Source organism: Procambarus clarkii, chromosome 53, assembly GCF_040958095.1.
Source record: "Procambarus clarkii isolate CNS0578487 chromosome 53, FALCON_Pclarkii_2.0, whole genome shotgun sequence".
Lineage (NCBI taxonomy): Eukaryota > Metazoa > Arthropoda > Malacostraca > Decapoda > Cambaridae > Procambarus > Procambarus clarkii.
Genome location: NC_091202.1, coordinates 23,120,491 through 23,133,980, shown reverse-complemented (window position 1 = coordinate 23,133,980; position 13,490 = coordinate 23,120,491). Strand labels below are relative to the sequence as shown.

Below are 13,490 nucleotides of genomic sequence, written 5' to 3'. Positions count from 1 at the left end.
ATCAACACCGAACCCTAGCTCAGTGGCTCTGCCAGTGCCACATGATATGATGCGATAGTATACAGTACGAGATGCTGATCAATAAACAAGAGCACCACACACTCAGAAATTGAAGAAGAACAAGCAGAAAGGAGAGTGAAAGCAGCACTATGAAATCTCATACTGTTGCTGCGAAGAAGACTGCAGGTGGGACACCAGCAATGACACCACCTCATCACCATAGAGATGGTGATAAATATGTGCCGGAAATACCAAATGCGAAGAGCAGAGAAGGCCGAATCAGTACATTACATTACTGAGTCGACCTGGTGTCCAAACCCGAGCATTTTTTCTGCCCGGGTTTGGACACTGAGCAAGCAGCACCTAAAACTAAGGCTGAGCTAGCCACCAAGGAACCAAAGGATCACCTCCCCCTGTATGAATCCAACCTGGCCAGGACCCAGAGCAACAGCTGGACCGGGAAAATAGGTACAGGAACCCCAACTTGACTACTCCAACTGAAAGGCATGTACCACGAGGGACTCACAATCAGGGAATGGCACTGCATACAAGGTAAACACGGAGATCACGCCAATGTGAAGCAGTCCATGTCTGGGTGCAGGAACCACTTGCAAAGACAAAAATAGGAGGTGATATCAACAATCAACTCTGTGAAGATGGGAAGGAACTGGGAGAGACTGTCTATAAGAATAATGGACACTTCCTGGACATGAGCAACACGGAGACCCAAACCCTCAGAACCCAGCAGAAGAGCTGCCCGAAGTGTCCAGCTCCAAAGAGGCAGGGGACCAAAGCGATTCCCTCCCCCCCCCCCACTCCTGGTTGAAACAAAGAACCACGAGAGAACAGTCTGAACGGAGCCAGAACACAGAGCCCGGAGGAATACAAATGCTGTGCAGTGTATGACACAAGGCAGCAAACACCTGAATCATAATGCAAGCTCGACAAAAGATAAAGAGACCAACGACCCTGGCCAGCCTTGTGTGGGTCTCCCAGCCCCACACAAGCCAGTCGTCGACATAGACCAAAATTCGAACCCCCCAGCAAATGAAGAAGTCACAATGACTTGAGCCAAGCATGGGAACAAGTGTGGTGCTAGATGCGACCCAAAAGGAAGGACCCGAATGCAGTGAGTTTGGTGTCCCACGGCAAAACATTGTCAATCCCAAAATCCAGATGAATAGAGATGGGCAAAGACCCAAAGGCCCAGGGAGACCATTCAAGCAACTGCCTCGAAAGCACTTACTAAAGCATTTCTCATACCGACTGATTTGGCTTGTGGTCTACTTTCATTGAATTCAGGGAAGTTTGCCTTAGTATGAGTTTATTGCTGATCCCTTTATACTCGTCACCTTGTAGAGGGGGCAATGGGTGATTGCACTGATCCTTGTCCCTGGTGACTTAGAAATATCTTAGTATGCATGGCGTTGTTCACTTGGGCTGGACGGTAGAGTGACGCTATTGCTTTATACAGGATGGAGTCAAATCCTCGACCATCCAAGTGGTCGGGCACCACTCCTTTTCCAAGCCCCCTCCCAAATCCTTATCTTGATCCTTTCCAAGTGCTATATGTATAGTCGTCATGATTAGGCACTTTCTCCTGATAGTTCCCCTTCCCTTTGCATTGTCTAAATCTGACCAGGAACGACCAGTGTGTAAGCTAGGGAAAACTACTGAGTGTGTTGTCCAGAAAATGTCTGATATGGGAATAACACACATGACTTGACAGTTGTTAGTCCACTTCAGTGTATAGTCAGTACAGAAAATATTTAACAAAACTACTGTACATAACATCAATGTTAAAAGAAAAACAAGCCAATAAAATATTTTTATTTGAAATTTTCACTGTAAGGAATTTAAATTAAGTTTTAAAGTTCTTAAGTTTTGTTATCTACAGTTCTAATACAAATGTATATTATTCAAGTTGACTTGCAAGAAAATTCTAAATAATGTTTAATGAAGTATAAATTTCACTTTACCTGTATCTTCATCATCACCAACTTCAACACAACGAATAGAAAACGGTGGTTCCAAGTGTGTAAATCCTAAGAGTGGAGGCTTGGAACAGCTGGTCACAAACTGAAATATTAATTACAACAGTAGTAGCAATAATACATTAATAGACTACTGAGAATGATATGGAGTTGTTCCCCCCCACTTAATTTCTTAACATGTACATTCTGAGGAGCAAGCACTTTCAACAAACAGGAATAACTGCTAGACTAAAACCAATATTATCAATACTCGGGTACTACTGAAACATTAATTTTATCTACTCAATACTAACACTACTATGTAAGCTCATTCACTACTACTTAAGAATTATCTTCACTACATGAACACTAAGCCAAGAGAAGATTTTTGTCAATGTCTAAATGATTTCTTTAAACAGCAAAGAAACTATCTCCCTTGCAAAATGTTATTATCATTACCGAATACAGTAGTAATATTCGGTACTCGAATATTACCGAGTAATATTGCTCGGTAATATTACTTACCGAGCAATATTACCGAGCATATTGCTCGAATGAGCTAATTGGGACCAAATCTGTTTTGTTCGACCATGGATGTTGGTCCACTGAGTTTTACACCATTATCTGGGTGAGCCTCGCCGGCTCCCTGAAGCTATCGGACTGATATATGCTATATTAGTCTGGGGCTTCAGTCACATGGATTTCTTACCTACTAGGAATCACGAGCCAGAACCTGGCTCCCTCAGAGAGGTGAAGAATGCAATGGCCTATGAAAACTCCACTCTTTGAGAGTACTGTATATTCATGTCTATCATCGACTGGGAAAGGCACCCAGAAAGGTAGGCATCCCAAAACAAACCCCAACTGATAGAACATTGCAATCCAAGACCAGACAGAGTCCAAGAACTACCTCCAAGAATAAAAATGCAACAAGTAAAACGTCATCAAACTGACATTTCCCCTCCATCCCCTTGGAGGGGGGAAATGTGCTTACCCGAGCCTGCTGCTCACCCCCAGTTCGTTGACTGAAGCCGACTGAGGCTGACGTTACCTCTGGCCTCAATCTCCTGTTAGGATTTTGCCCTTGCGGTTGTGCCTGCTGTGTGGGTGGTGCGGTGGCCAGGATATAACTGTACTTAAGACTGCATGCACTTAGGGTTCTCTTCCCTAGACACCCTGTAAGTACTTCCCTTGTGTCTCAGGGTTCTTTTCCCTGTGGCGTTCGGGTTCTCACTCCTGGAGGGGTTGCTGTCGCTTGACTTTGACCTCACCCTTAGGGATGGCGAGGGTCTTGGTGCTTTCATTTGGCCCTGGGTAGGGAGTGTTTGTTGCTGGGGTCGGGGAACATGGTGCTTATACAGCTCACATACCTAGCGGCGGCCGTGTCTCTCTCTCTGCCCTCCTGTTGTTGTAGTGTATTTTCAAGGTTTTTGTTTTCATTTGTTTTCATTATTTTTTTTTGTCTTGTGAAGGTCTGCCTGGCTTTCGATTCGGTTCGCCTAGGTTCTATTTGGTGGTCCTCCTCTAGGCCCATAAGGTTGCTCTCTTCACAGGGGATCAATTTGTCTAGTAATAGACTTTTGCTATTTTTTCGGAAGGGTTCGGGAGGCCCTTGGTTCGTACCTTCTGCGAGACCCGGACTTTGCCTCTGTGATGGACCCAGTCTCTTTTGAGTTCGGTTCCTCTTTCCTATATTGGATGCATTATGAAGTTCTGGCGTCTTCCTGGCTGGTACACTGCCCTTTCTTTTCACTGGAGGTGTGGCATGGTTTTTGTTGTACCCGCACAGTGGGTTAGCGGGAGGCGTCTGTTGTTGTTGTTGTTGTTAAAGATTCGCTACCTGGAACAAAAAGTTCCAAGTAACACAGGCTATGGTGAGCCCGCAATGGGAGGCCTCTACGGTGCTACAGGTTTTCCTGGGGGGTTCTTTTGAGCATCTCAACGTGTGCCTTTACGTCCCTGTGCTTCCTCATGAGGTTGGCTTGCTGCAGTTGCATGTTCAGGTCCCCTCCCTTTCGGCTGCCTTGGTTGCAGAGGATCTTGCACTTTTTTTCCTCTTCTCGAGTTGTCCCTGGACTGGCTTCTGGAGGATGTGTCAGCGTTGAGTGCCGGGCCGTCGTCCTGGGCATTGGTCTCGGCTGCTCAAGCGTTGGCGACGTTGCTGAAACTGTTTGTGCTGATACTCCGGGAGGTAGTTTCGCTGTTGCATGTCGGTAGGCTGTCCTAGTTCTCTCTCTTGACTCTGCTTGGGCTCTTTAGTTCTCATCACCTTTCTGTACCCTGTTGTTTTCGAACGAGATTGTTTCTCAGTTTTTGCATGTGGCATTTGCCAGTTGCCATCCTCTTTCTGATTTGTTGGTGCTCCAGGGTGGGTGTTCTTGCGCTTACGTGCAAGAAGACTTACACGCTTCTCGTAAATAGGCTTCTCGGAAGGCATGCCGGCCCTTTTGTGGGTCACCCTGTTGACGGAGTGCTAGGGGGTGGGGGGCTGGCTCTGTTTGTCCATGCTTGGTCAACCAATTCATAAGCTTTTTTGAGTCGTGTCCTCCAGCCTGTGGTGGCAGTGGGCAGCTCCTCATCCTCTCGGAGGTTTGGGGCTGGTAGGGCAGGCTTTCTCTCCTTCACTCTGTCGGGTCATCTTGGAGTGGGTGCGCTTGGGCGTGGTCGAAACAATTTCGCCCCTCAAGTGGGTTTCCCACTTATTTCTGGTTCTGAAATGGGACTGTGCGGATCTTCGGTTCATTCTGGACTTATCTCGTCTGAACCGCTTTATTTCTTGGCCCTTCTTTCGGATGACCACTCTAGCTTCTCTTGGAGCTGGGTTCTTGGATGGTGTCTCAGGACCTTCGGGATGTCCCTATTCACCCAGGGTTCAGGGACTGGTTAGGTTTCGTGGTGGTGGTGGCGAGCTTACCGCTTTCATTGCTTTTCCTTCGGGTTGAATCTGGCACCTCGCTTGGTCACGCACTTGACTCAGGTTATTTTGGCCCGTCTTCAGCTGTTAGGTGTTCAGGTGTTGGCCTACCTTGATGACTGGTTGGGTTGGACTCCCAGCCAGTCTGCTTGCCAGGGGTTTGGTTCTTTCCCAGCTCGCCGGGTTCTGGTTCCTGGTGAACTGGAGGAAGTCCTATTTGGTTCTGACCCAGGTTCAGACTTGACTGGGCCTTGTTTGGGACTCTCGGACAACGTCCGTGTCTCTCCCTCCTGTGGCAATGCTCCGGCTGCAGTCCCGCCTTTGGCTGTTCTTGAGGAGGGGTTCCAGGTAACCCGGCGGTTGCTCGAGCAGCAGTGCAGGAGTTTGAACTTCGCTGTGCTGGTTTACCCACTGGGTCGGGTTTGGCTTCGGCGTCTGATCTGATTTCTTCGGGGCTGTCCCTTCCGCCGCTCTAGCGACACCTGGGTTTGTTCTCCGGGGGCCTTGCATCAGTTCCCATGTCTATGGCTTCCTCTTCGGGTTTTCTGGGGTTCAGTGTTATGGAGTCTTCCGGAACCCTCACTCGATGTGTTCACGGATGCCTCGTTTCTCGGCTGGGGCTTTGTGACCAGTGCTCACTAAGCAATCTTTGCCATATGCAATGAGTGGGTAACAACAAACCACAGCTGAGGGTTGATGCGCCATGACTGGAGCATCACCCTAGTGGCCTGTTGGGGTAACTTAAAATGTAGAGCAAAATTCTTGCCAAAATTATAAACAACGAAACCATTGATCTGAGAGGAGGGAAGAGCAGGGGTACCAAAAGCATCGGAAAATAGTGTGTAATAAATGTACATGAACCAAATGAAAAAGTTTTTACATTAAGTAAAAGATGGAAGTGTCTGATGTGAGGTGCTTAAATCACGCTGGTAAATATGATAAAACTAATTTAGAAAGGGAAGGAGAGGACGAAAACCCCCTCCCCTGACACAAGGGCCCAAGTAGGGGCAAAAGGAGCCCCAAGCGATCCAAGAGGACTTCCCCCCCCCAACCCCAAGAACTCCTGAGACAGGCCCCAGGGCAGAGCCCTCTTCCACGCCCATCCCCCAATCTCTGAAGAAAAGGCAGCATCCAAGGGAAAAGCTTCCAGGAAGGGAGTCTGTTGGATTGACCCAGAAGCCATGGAGGAAAAATCGGACTCAACCACCTCTGTGCCCGAATTGGAAGGGGCAGCCCCTGTAGCCACCTGAGCCTCATCCCGAGCTAAACCCCGCCCCGACCGACTCCGAAATCCTCAGTCGTTTAGGAGCCAGAAGCAGGGAGGAAAAGGACGAACCACACCCACCTGGGAAGGAAGCAGGGGCGTGGAAGGAACCAAGGTCGAAGAGACCAAAACACTCAAATCCTGGTCCCACACCCAAATCCAAGTGGGGCAGCACACAACAAAAAATAGCAGACACACAACAAACAAACTGATAGTCAGAGAGAAACATCGGCTGCTGTGTTGAAGTAAAGCTAGCTGCACCAGCCACAGTGAGGACCACCCAGCCAATAACACTCCCCTACCCAGGGCAACACGGAAAGCCCTAGACCTCTGGACCTACATCAAGCGATGAAGTCCTCAAATGGGGAGTGAATCCCGAACGCCCCCAGGGAAGATAAACCCGACACGTTAGGGCAGTATTCACAGAGTACCTAGGGAAGGTCACCCTAGGCACATGTGCTCCTGTACACTAAGACACCTGGCCACCACACCAACACATAGCTGGAACAGCCACACAGGTTAAAAATCTAGAACAGGAACTTGAGGTTAGAGGTGACTGATCTGACTAGCACATCAGTTCTTGAACAGGAGAGGTGGGCTGCCGGCTTTCCCTTCCGCCGTTGTAATGACTGGTATTAGAGTGCTAACGAGCAGAAGTGCTAGTTGCATGAAGGATTTACTCAGGTGAGTCTGGTGAAAGGAAGGAACAACAATGAAGAAAACTCTGACCCCATACAGCCTTATTCAATATTAAACCATGGCACACACAAAGAAAGGCACCACCATGCTGGAAAAGGTGCAAAGACATGCAACTAAATGGCTCCCAGAACTGAAGGACAAGAGCTACAAGGAGAGGTTAGAGGCATTAAAGATGCCAAAACTAGAAAATAAAAAAAGAAAAGCCAATATGATCACTATGTACAAAATAAGAACGGGAATCGATAAAATTGATGGGGAAGAATTCCCGAGACCTGGAACTTCAAGAACAAGAGGTCATAGATTTAAACTAACTAAACAAAGCTGCCGAAGACATATAAGAAAATTCCCTTTCGCAAACAGAGTGGTAGATGGTTGGAACAAGTTAGGTGAGAAGGTGGTGGAGGCCGAAACCATCAGTAGATTCAGAGCATTATACAGTGTGACAGAGTGAGGGGAAGACGGGACACCACAAGCATAGCTCTCATCGTGTAACTACACTTAGGTACTGTAATTACTGTACCAAATACACAAGTAAACCATATTAACAAGGAAAAGAAGCAAAGACCCCTATGCCTGACAAAGTCCAAAAGGATGGCCAACACTTATCTGTACAAGCAGAAATCAGGCCCAGCAAAGTGGCAAAGATCTTGTTAACAGAGCACCAGATAAGAGAATGATTGGGTGGGCCAACTTTCCAAGACCATTAGCGGCCGGTGCTACCATCTGGTGGTGTACATAAGAGACAAACAAGTGGTTAGTCCTGGATACCAATTGTTTATATAGCTGAGGATTGCATTGCCAATGTTTACCAAGCAGTTGTCTGTTTTGACAGTGTCCCTTTCTGATGGATTTTTCTCTTGGGTACTGTGGTGATCCTAGATTCCCAGACTTCCCTTCATTTATCGAGGGAAGCAGATTCTGGTGCTGGCCTTCAATAAATGCTTGTAAATAAATGGAGTCTGGTGTGGTTCTTAACAATGTTAGCTGGCCTGGTGGGTAGCTCTAGGTAGCCTCCTCAAGGAGCTATTGAGGAGGCTCTCACAGAAACATATTTTTAACTTTGGCTAACAAATTTGTTAATTTAAATGGAGGTAATAAATAATATATTAAGTATTTTTCAATACAATTTTCAAAATGACTCCAAACTGTATAACCTTCAATAAAAAATTACCTTTAGGAAAAGTGCTCGTTCCTCCTCTTTGAAGTCTCGCTCAAGGATATCCCACAGCCAACAAACAACTCTGTGTTTATCATGAAAGCCACCATAATAAAGTGTGTTTTCACGCAGATCTTTGAGATCCACGGCTACGTTGTCTCCCGAGATAAGCCTTTGGAACTAAGAGAAAATTTTTTGGAAATCAGTCCAAGAACAGCAATACATGTGAATAAAAATATAGCACAAATATATTCAAAGCTAATGGCCATGTTTTAACAATATATGAATTAGGAAAAAACTCACACTTGTATTTTTGTGAATATACAAAATATTTTGTCAGTACAAAATATTTGTGTTTATTATGTGTGAAATATATTTTGAAGTTAATATTTTTGGTAGTGTGGAATGGATTAATGCAATTTACATTATTTATCATTGGAAAATTAGTTTCGGGTTACGAATTTTCGTGGTATGAGCCATCTCTGGGACCAGATTAAATTCCTAAACAAAAGTACCATTGTATTAGATATCAATAAATGGATGAATGGAAGCAGTCCCATTAGCAGCATTCCTTGGGGTATGGAGAGGGTTACAAGGAACAGCATTCAAATGAACACCTCTATTTATAACAACCCCAGTTCCATGACAACTCCAGTAATCCTAGCAGGATTACAGAAAGGACACATGACCATATTTCCGAAGAAGACATTAGTGCAGGCACACCGGCAGTCAAGAATAGGGGTGACTTGGTCAGGAGGTCAAAAAGGATATGAGGACTGGACCCAGGATAGCAGCCTCATTAGATGTTGATATGTAAATCTCATTCTAATCACACAGTCAGACTTTGACAAAGCATTCGGGAGTATGAAAGACTTGGTATAAATTCCTTACATAAATTTCGTAAATACACAAATGTGGGTTTTTCTTATGTTATTATATCTGTGAGAAGATAATATCATTACTAATATGTGAATTGCTGCTACTTATTTAATGATATATTAAGCCTTATGTTACAGTATTAACATTAAACAATCATGCTCTTGAATTTACTAATAAATAAATGTACCTCTGGAATGGAAAACAGTGACAGCCACTCTGGGTTAATGATGGAACGGAAGCCACGGATGAAGGCTTTTGTTTGGTCCTTGATCTGTGTGTGCATCTTGAAGTGTGCCATGAGGTGGATATAAACAATTTTGTTGTCATTAGTGACAGGTACCACCTTACCACCAGGCCTAAGTTCATGATTAATGATCTGGCCCAAGTAATCTTCATCATAGGAGAATGTCAGGTCCAAGTCTCCTACATCTCCATCATAATGCTGAAAGTGACAAATGTAAGATCACACACACATATACATAATAATTGGAATTAACCTAGAATGTTTGTTGTATCAGTGAGGCTATTATATATAAAATCAGTCTTAAATATGGTGAAATGCATCTTTCTGGATGATCCCTGGTGGCTCCCTGCAGCTATCTCACTGAGATTGCTCCTAACTATTAGTTCACATCAGTCACAGAGTTCTGTTTAGCCTACCAGGGACCATAAGCCAGAACCTGGCTTCCTCACAGAGGTACAGAGGTACATAGCAGGTGACACTTCACCACCCCATCAGGAAAGCATCCAGAAAGTCAGCGAACCAAATGAAAAGCCATTTGCTGGGCCAGCCCTGGAGCCCCCCCTTCCCCTGAAGCTATCAAGCTGACATGTGCCATATTAATTTGGTGCCATCAGTCCCTGGAGTTCTAGTGCCTACCAGGGGCCTCGAGACAGAAACTGGCCCCCTCAGAGAGGCACAGGGAGCAGTGGCCAAATGAGCACTCTACATTTATCATCATGTCTGCCATCGACCACCAGATAAGTAGGGGCAAACAATACACACCTTCAACTGGTTAAAATTGCAACCTATATCTGAACAGAGCCAAAGAACTCTCCCCAAAAGAAACAATGAAACAAGCAAATAGTCATCCAACTAAGTCACTGGGAAGTGATTCCCAAATGCCCCAGGGAAGATAATCCTGGCACGCAAGGGAAGTACTCATGGAGCACCTAGAGAAGGTCACCCTAGACGACTGCTGCTTCTGTACACTAAGACACCCGGCCACCACACCAACACACAGCTGGAACAGTCACAGAGGGCAAAAATCCAGTACAGGAACTTGAGGCCAGAGGTAACTGATCTGACCGCTAGCACATCAGTTCAAGAATTGGAGTGGTGGGATGCCGGCTATGGAGGAACAGGGAAGCAACCCTACGAAGGGAAAGGAAAAGACCGCTAAGAAGCCTCGTACTGTAGCAGAGACGAAGACCACAGGTGGGACACCAAAGAAGACACCTGATCACCATACAAATGGTGATACACTCACGTCAGAAAAACCAGATGCAAAAAAGTGGAAGAGTAAGATAAGCGAGGTACCTCATTGGCCCAATCAGCTGAGAGAGGCGGAGCCGCGGAAAAACTCCCGGGTTCGGACACTGAGCAAGCAGCGCCTGAAACTATGGCTGAGCCAGCCACCATGCGGCCAGGAGAAGCACCCTCCCCGGATAGTTTTCGAGCCATGCCAGAACCAGGAGCAACAGCTGGACTGGGGAAAAAATCCAACATTGAATGTAATGAAACACCATTTTCTGGGTGAGACCCGGAGGCTCTCCGGAGCTATCCAGGCTGATATGCTAATGTCAGACTTTGGCATCAGTCATGTGTATGGAGTTCTGTGGGCCTACTGGGGACCATGAGCCAGAACCTGGCCCCCCTCAGAGAGGCACGAGGAGCAATGGCCGATAGAAACCCCATGTGTGGTTGGAAGCATTCTATGTCTGCCATCGACCGGGTCAGGCACCCAGAAAGGTAAACACCCCAATACAAACCCTCTATTCTGGTGAAAATTGCTACAAAACGCCAAACTAGTGGATAGAATTTCCCAAACAAACGAGCAAACGAGCATGACGTAACACGTCACTGCACTGCTGTCTGCGCAGCTCCCCCCCTCTCGGGAGGGGGGAAAGAGGGAGCCCCAGACCCCCGCACCAGTCATCCACACCTCAGTTCTGAGGTTGGACCTCAAAGCATGCGAAAAACCGCCGACCAGGGGGAGGGAGGGTTGCCAGGGAGCCTCCGGGTCTCATCCAAAAAATGGCGTGTCATTACATTCAACGCTGGTTTTCTGGGGGGAGCCCCATCGGCTCCCCAGAGCAAACTACCCAAAGATGAAAACCAGAGGGACTTATGCGGGAGGCGGTCGCTGCTCACTCCTCAACTCGAAGTTGAGACAACTGGCTGCAACCGCCGACCCAAAGCGACACAATCCCGACTAGGCCCAGGAACGTTCACCAAGTAACCCGCAGCCAGGACCCTGTTCGATCTCCAAAAACCCAGCGCCCGAATGTCAACCCAGGATATATTACCAAAAATAGCTGCAAGAGCAGCAAACTTACGAATGTCATGGGTACGGAGGTAGACCGCAGGCTGGCTAGACCAAATAACCTTGCGGATGACCTGGGAGACCCGAACCCTGGAACAGGGAAGAAGCGAAACCGGATCAACCCAAAGTGCATCCCCGGCCACAGAGCCCATGGTGCGCAAATAACGGAGGAGGGCCACAACCGGACACAACACATGCAGCTGCCTAGCGAACCAAGCATCAACAACCCAAGGATCCCTTCGGAAATCAGCAGTCTCATTCTTCCCCCAGAAAGAAAGGAGACGGTTGCAAACAAACAAACCTACTACTAGGACCAAACGAGCAGAAACCCCTGTGCCGGAGGAGAGCACGAAGCTTGCTGACCTGACCCCCAGAGGCTAATGCCAACAAGAAAAGAACCTTAGAGAAACAATCCTGAGCCAAAGGCGCCACCACAAACCGAGGACCCACAAAGTGGGGCTCAAGAGGAAGAAACCTCCGGAACAAAACCAAAGAACCCAAAGGAACCCGGAATTTAACCCGAGGAAGCCCAAACCACCACATTTGCCGGCGGACATACACCACAGAAAGGGCAAAGCACAGCACTCAGACCAAACCCCCAGGGAAACAGCCAAAACGGACTGAAAACCGATGGACAAGGTGTGGAAGGGAGCATAAACAGACAGGGACACTGAGCCCAAACACCTGGACTCAGACCCCAACAGACAGAAACTGCAAAATAATGGTGTAAAACAAACACCCAAGCATTCCCAGAGGCAGAACACCCCAGAAAAAGCAAAGAAATGAAACAGGAGGATAAAACCCCTGAAGGGGGGTGAAAAACTCACCCAAAATACGAGCTCACACACCCAGGCACACGTAAACAAATTGCAGCGCTGCCTTGGTGGCCAAGCGGGAAAACCCGCAGAAAGAAAATGGCCACCAGAACAAGGAGCTGTGATTGACACACTAGATCCGAAAACACGCCAGCAAATGTGGTAAGTAAGCAGACGAGAGGGACGAAAACCCCCGCCCAGAAGCAGAAAACCCCATGCAGGGGCAAACAGCCCAAGAACAGCTAACGGGTATTCCCCACAACCCCAGGAACCCACAACAGAAGGCCCCAGGGCAAAGCCGTCCTCCACGCCCTCTGCCCTTAAAGAAAAGGAAGAGTCCAGAGGAAAGGCAGCTAAGAAAGGGCTGCTGGTAAGACCCAGAAGCCTCGGCAGGAGGATCAGGCTCGAAAACCTTCGTCTCCAACCCGAACGGGGCAGCCCCTGAAGCTGCCCAAGTCTTGGCACCAACTAAACCCCATTCTGACCCTGAAACCCGCAGACGGCCAGGAGCCAGGAACAAGGAGGGGAAAGGGGCAAACAGCACCTAACCAATACAGGTGGGAAACCAACCTAGCGTGTTGCAGCAACCTAAACCAAGCATGCAACACGGATGCCGTCTGTACTCTGAACAGTAATAACATCAGAAGAGTACCGGAGAACAAGCAGAGAAAACATCTCGCAAGCCTCTGGGTCAAGGTGTCAGTGACCCAACAGGCAACATGATGGAGGTAAAAGTGGCGACTGTCACCCTGAGACAAGGGCGCAGCAACCAACAAACCCGAATAAGATGGGATGGAACCCGGAAGACACATCCAGTGGTCCACCAAGCCCCGACAGGGTTTTCCAGGACCCATAGGCTGATTACAGGAAGCCTGGGCAAGGTGTTGCTAACTGGTTAACACCCAAAACGAACAAGGGGTAAATGATAACACTGAAAACCCCCTGTGAGGCGTATAATCATGGGGGCCTAGCAGAGGGCCACCAAACACTACCAGTGGAACTATAGCCACACTAGGCAGACCCCCACCAGGCAAATGAAAATAAAAGCAAAAGAAAATCCCCGCAAAAGTACACCGTCCCCAGAGACAACAGGGACCGGCCGCCGCGTAGGTAGCAGGTCGCGCATCACCTTGACACCCTAACCAGCACAATACCAGTCCCTACCCAGGGCCAAACAAGGGACCAAGCCCCAGTTGTCCCCATGGGCAAGGCAAATGCCGAGCAGCAAGACCCTCTATGGGAAT

At 47.6% G+C, this 13,490-nt stretch overlaps 1 protein-coding gene across 2 annotated transcripts in view; it reads right to left on the bottom strand.

The window, feature by feature from the left end:
- The window catches only part of LOC123767073 (ubiquitin-protein ligase E3B), a 79,173-nt gene that overhangs the window by 14,525 nt on the left and 51,158 nt on the right, over positions 1-13,490 (bottom strand). For both annotated transcript variants that reach the window (XM_069304790.1, XM_069304791.1), the window contains exons 17-19: positions 9,073-9,327; positions 8,022-8,186; positions 1,980-2,079 (exon numbers count right to left, since the gene is read on the bottom strand). In XM_069304790.1, the coding sequence (XP_069160891.1) occupies positions 1,980-2,079; positions 8,022-8,186; positions 9,073-9,327 (520 nt within the window). The remainder of the gene's footprint in view (positions 1-1,979; positions 2,080-8,021; positions 8,187-9,072; positions 9,328-13,490) is intronic.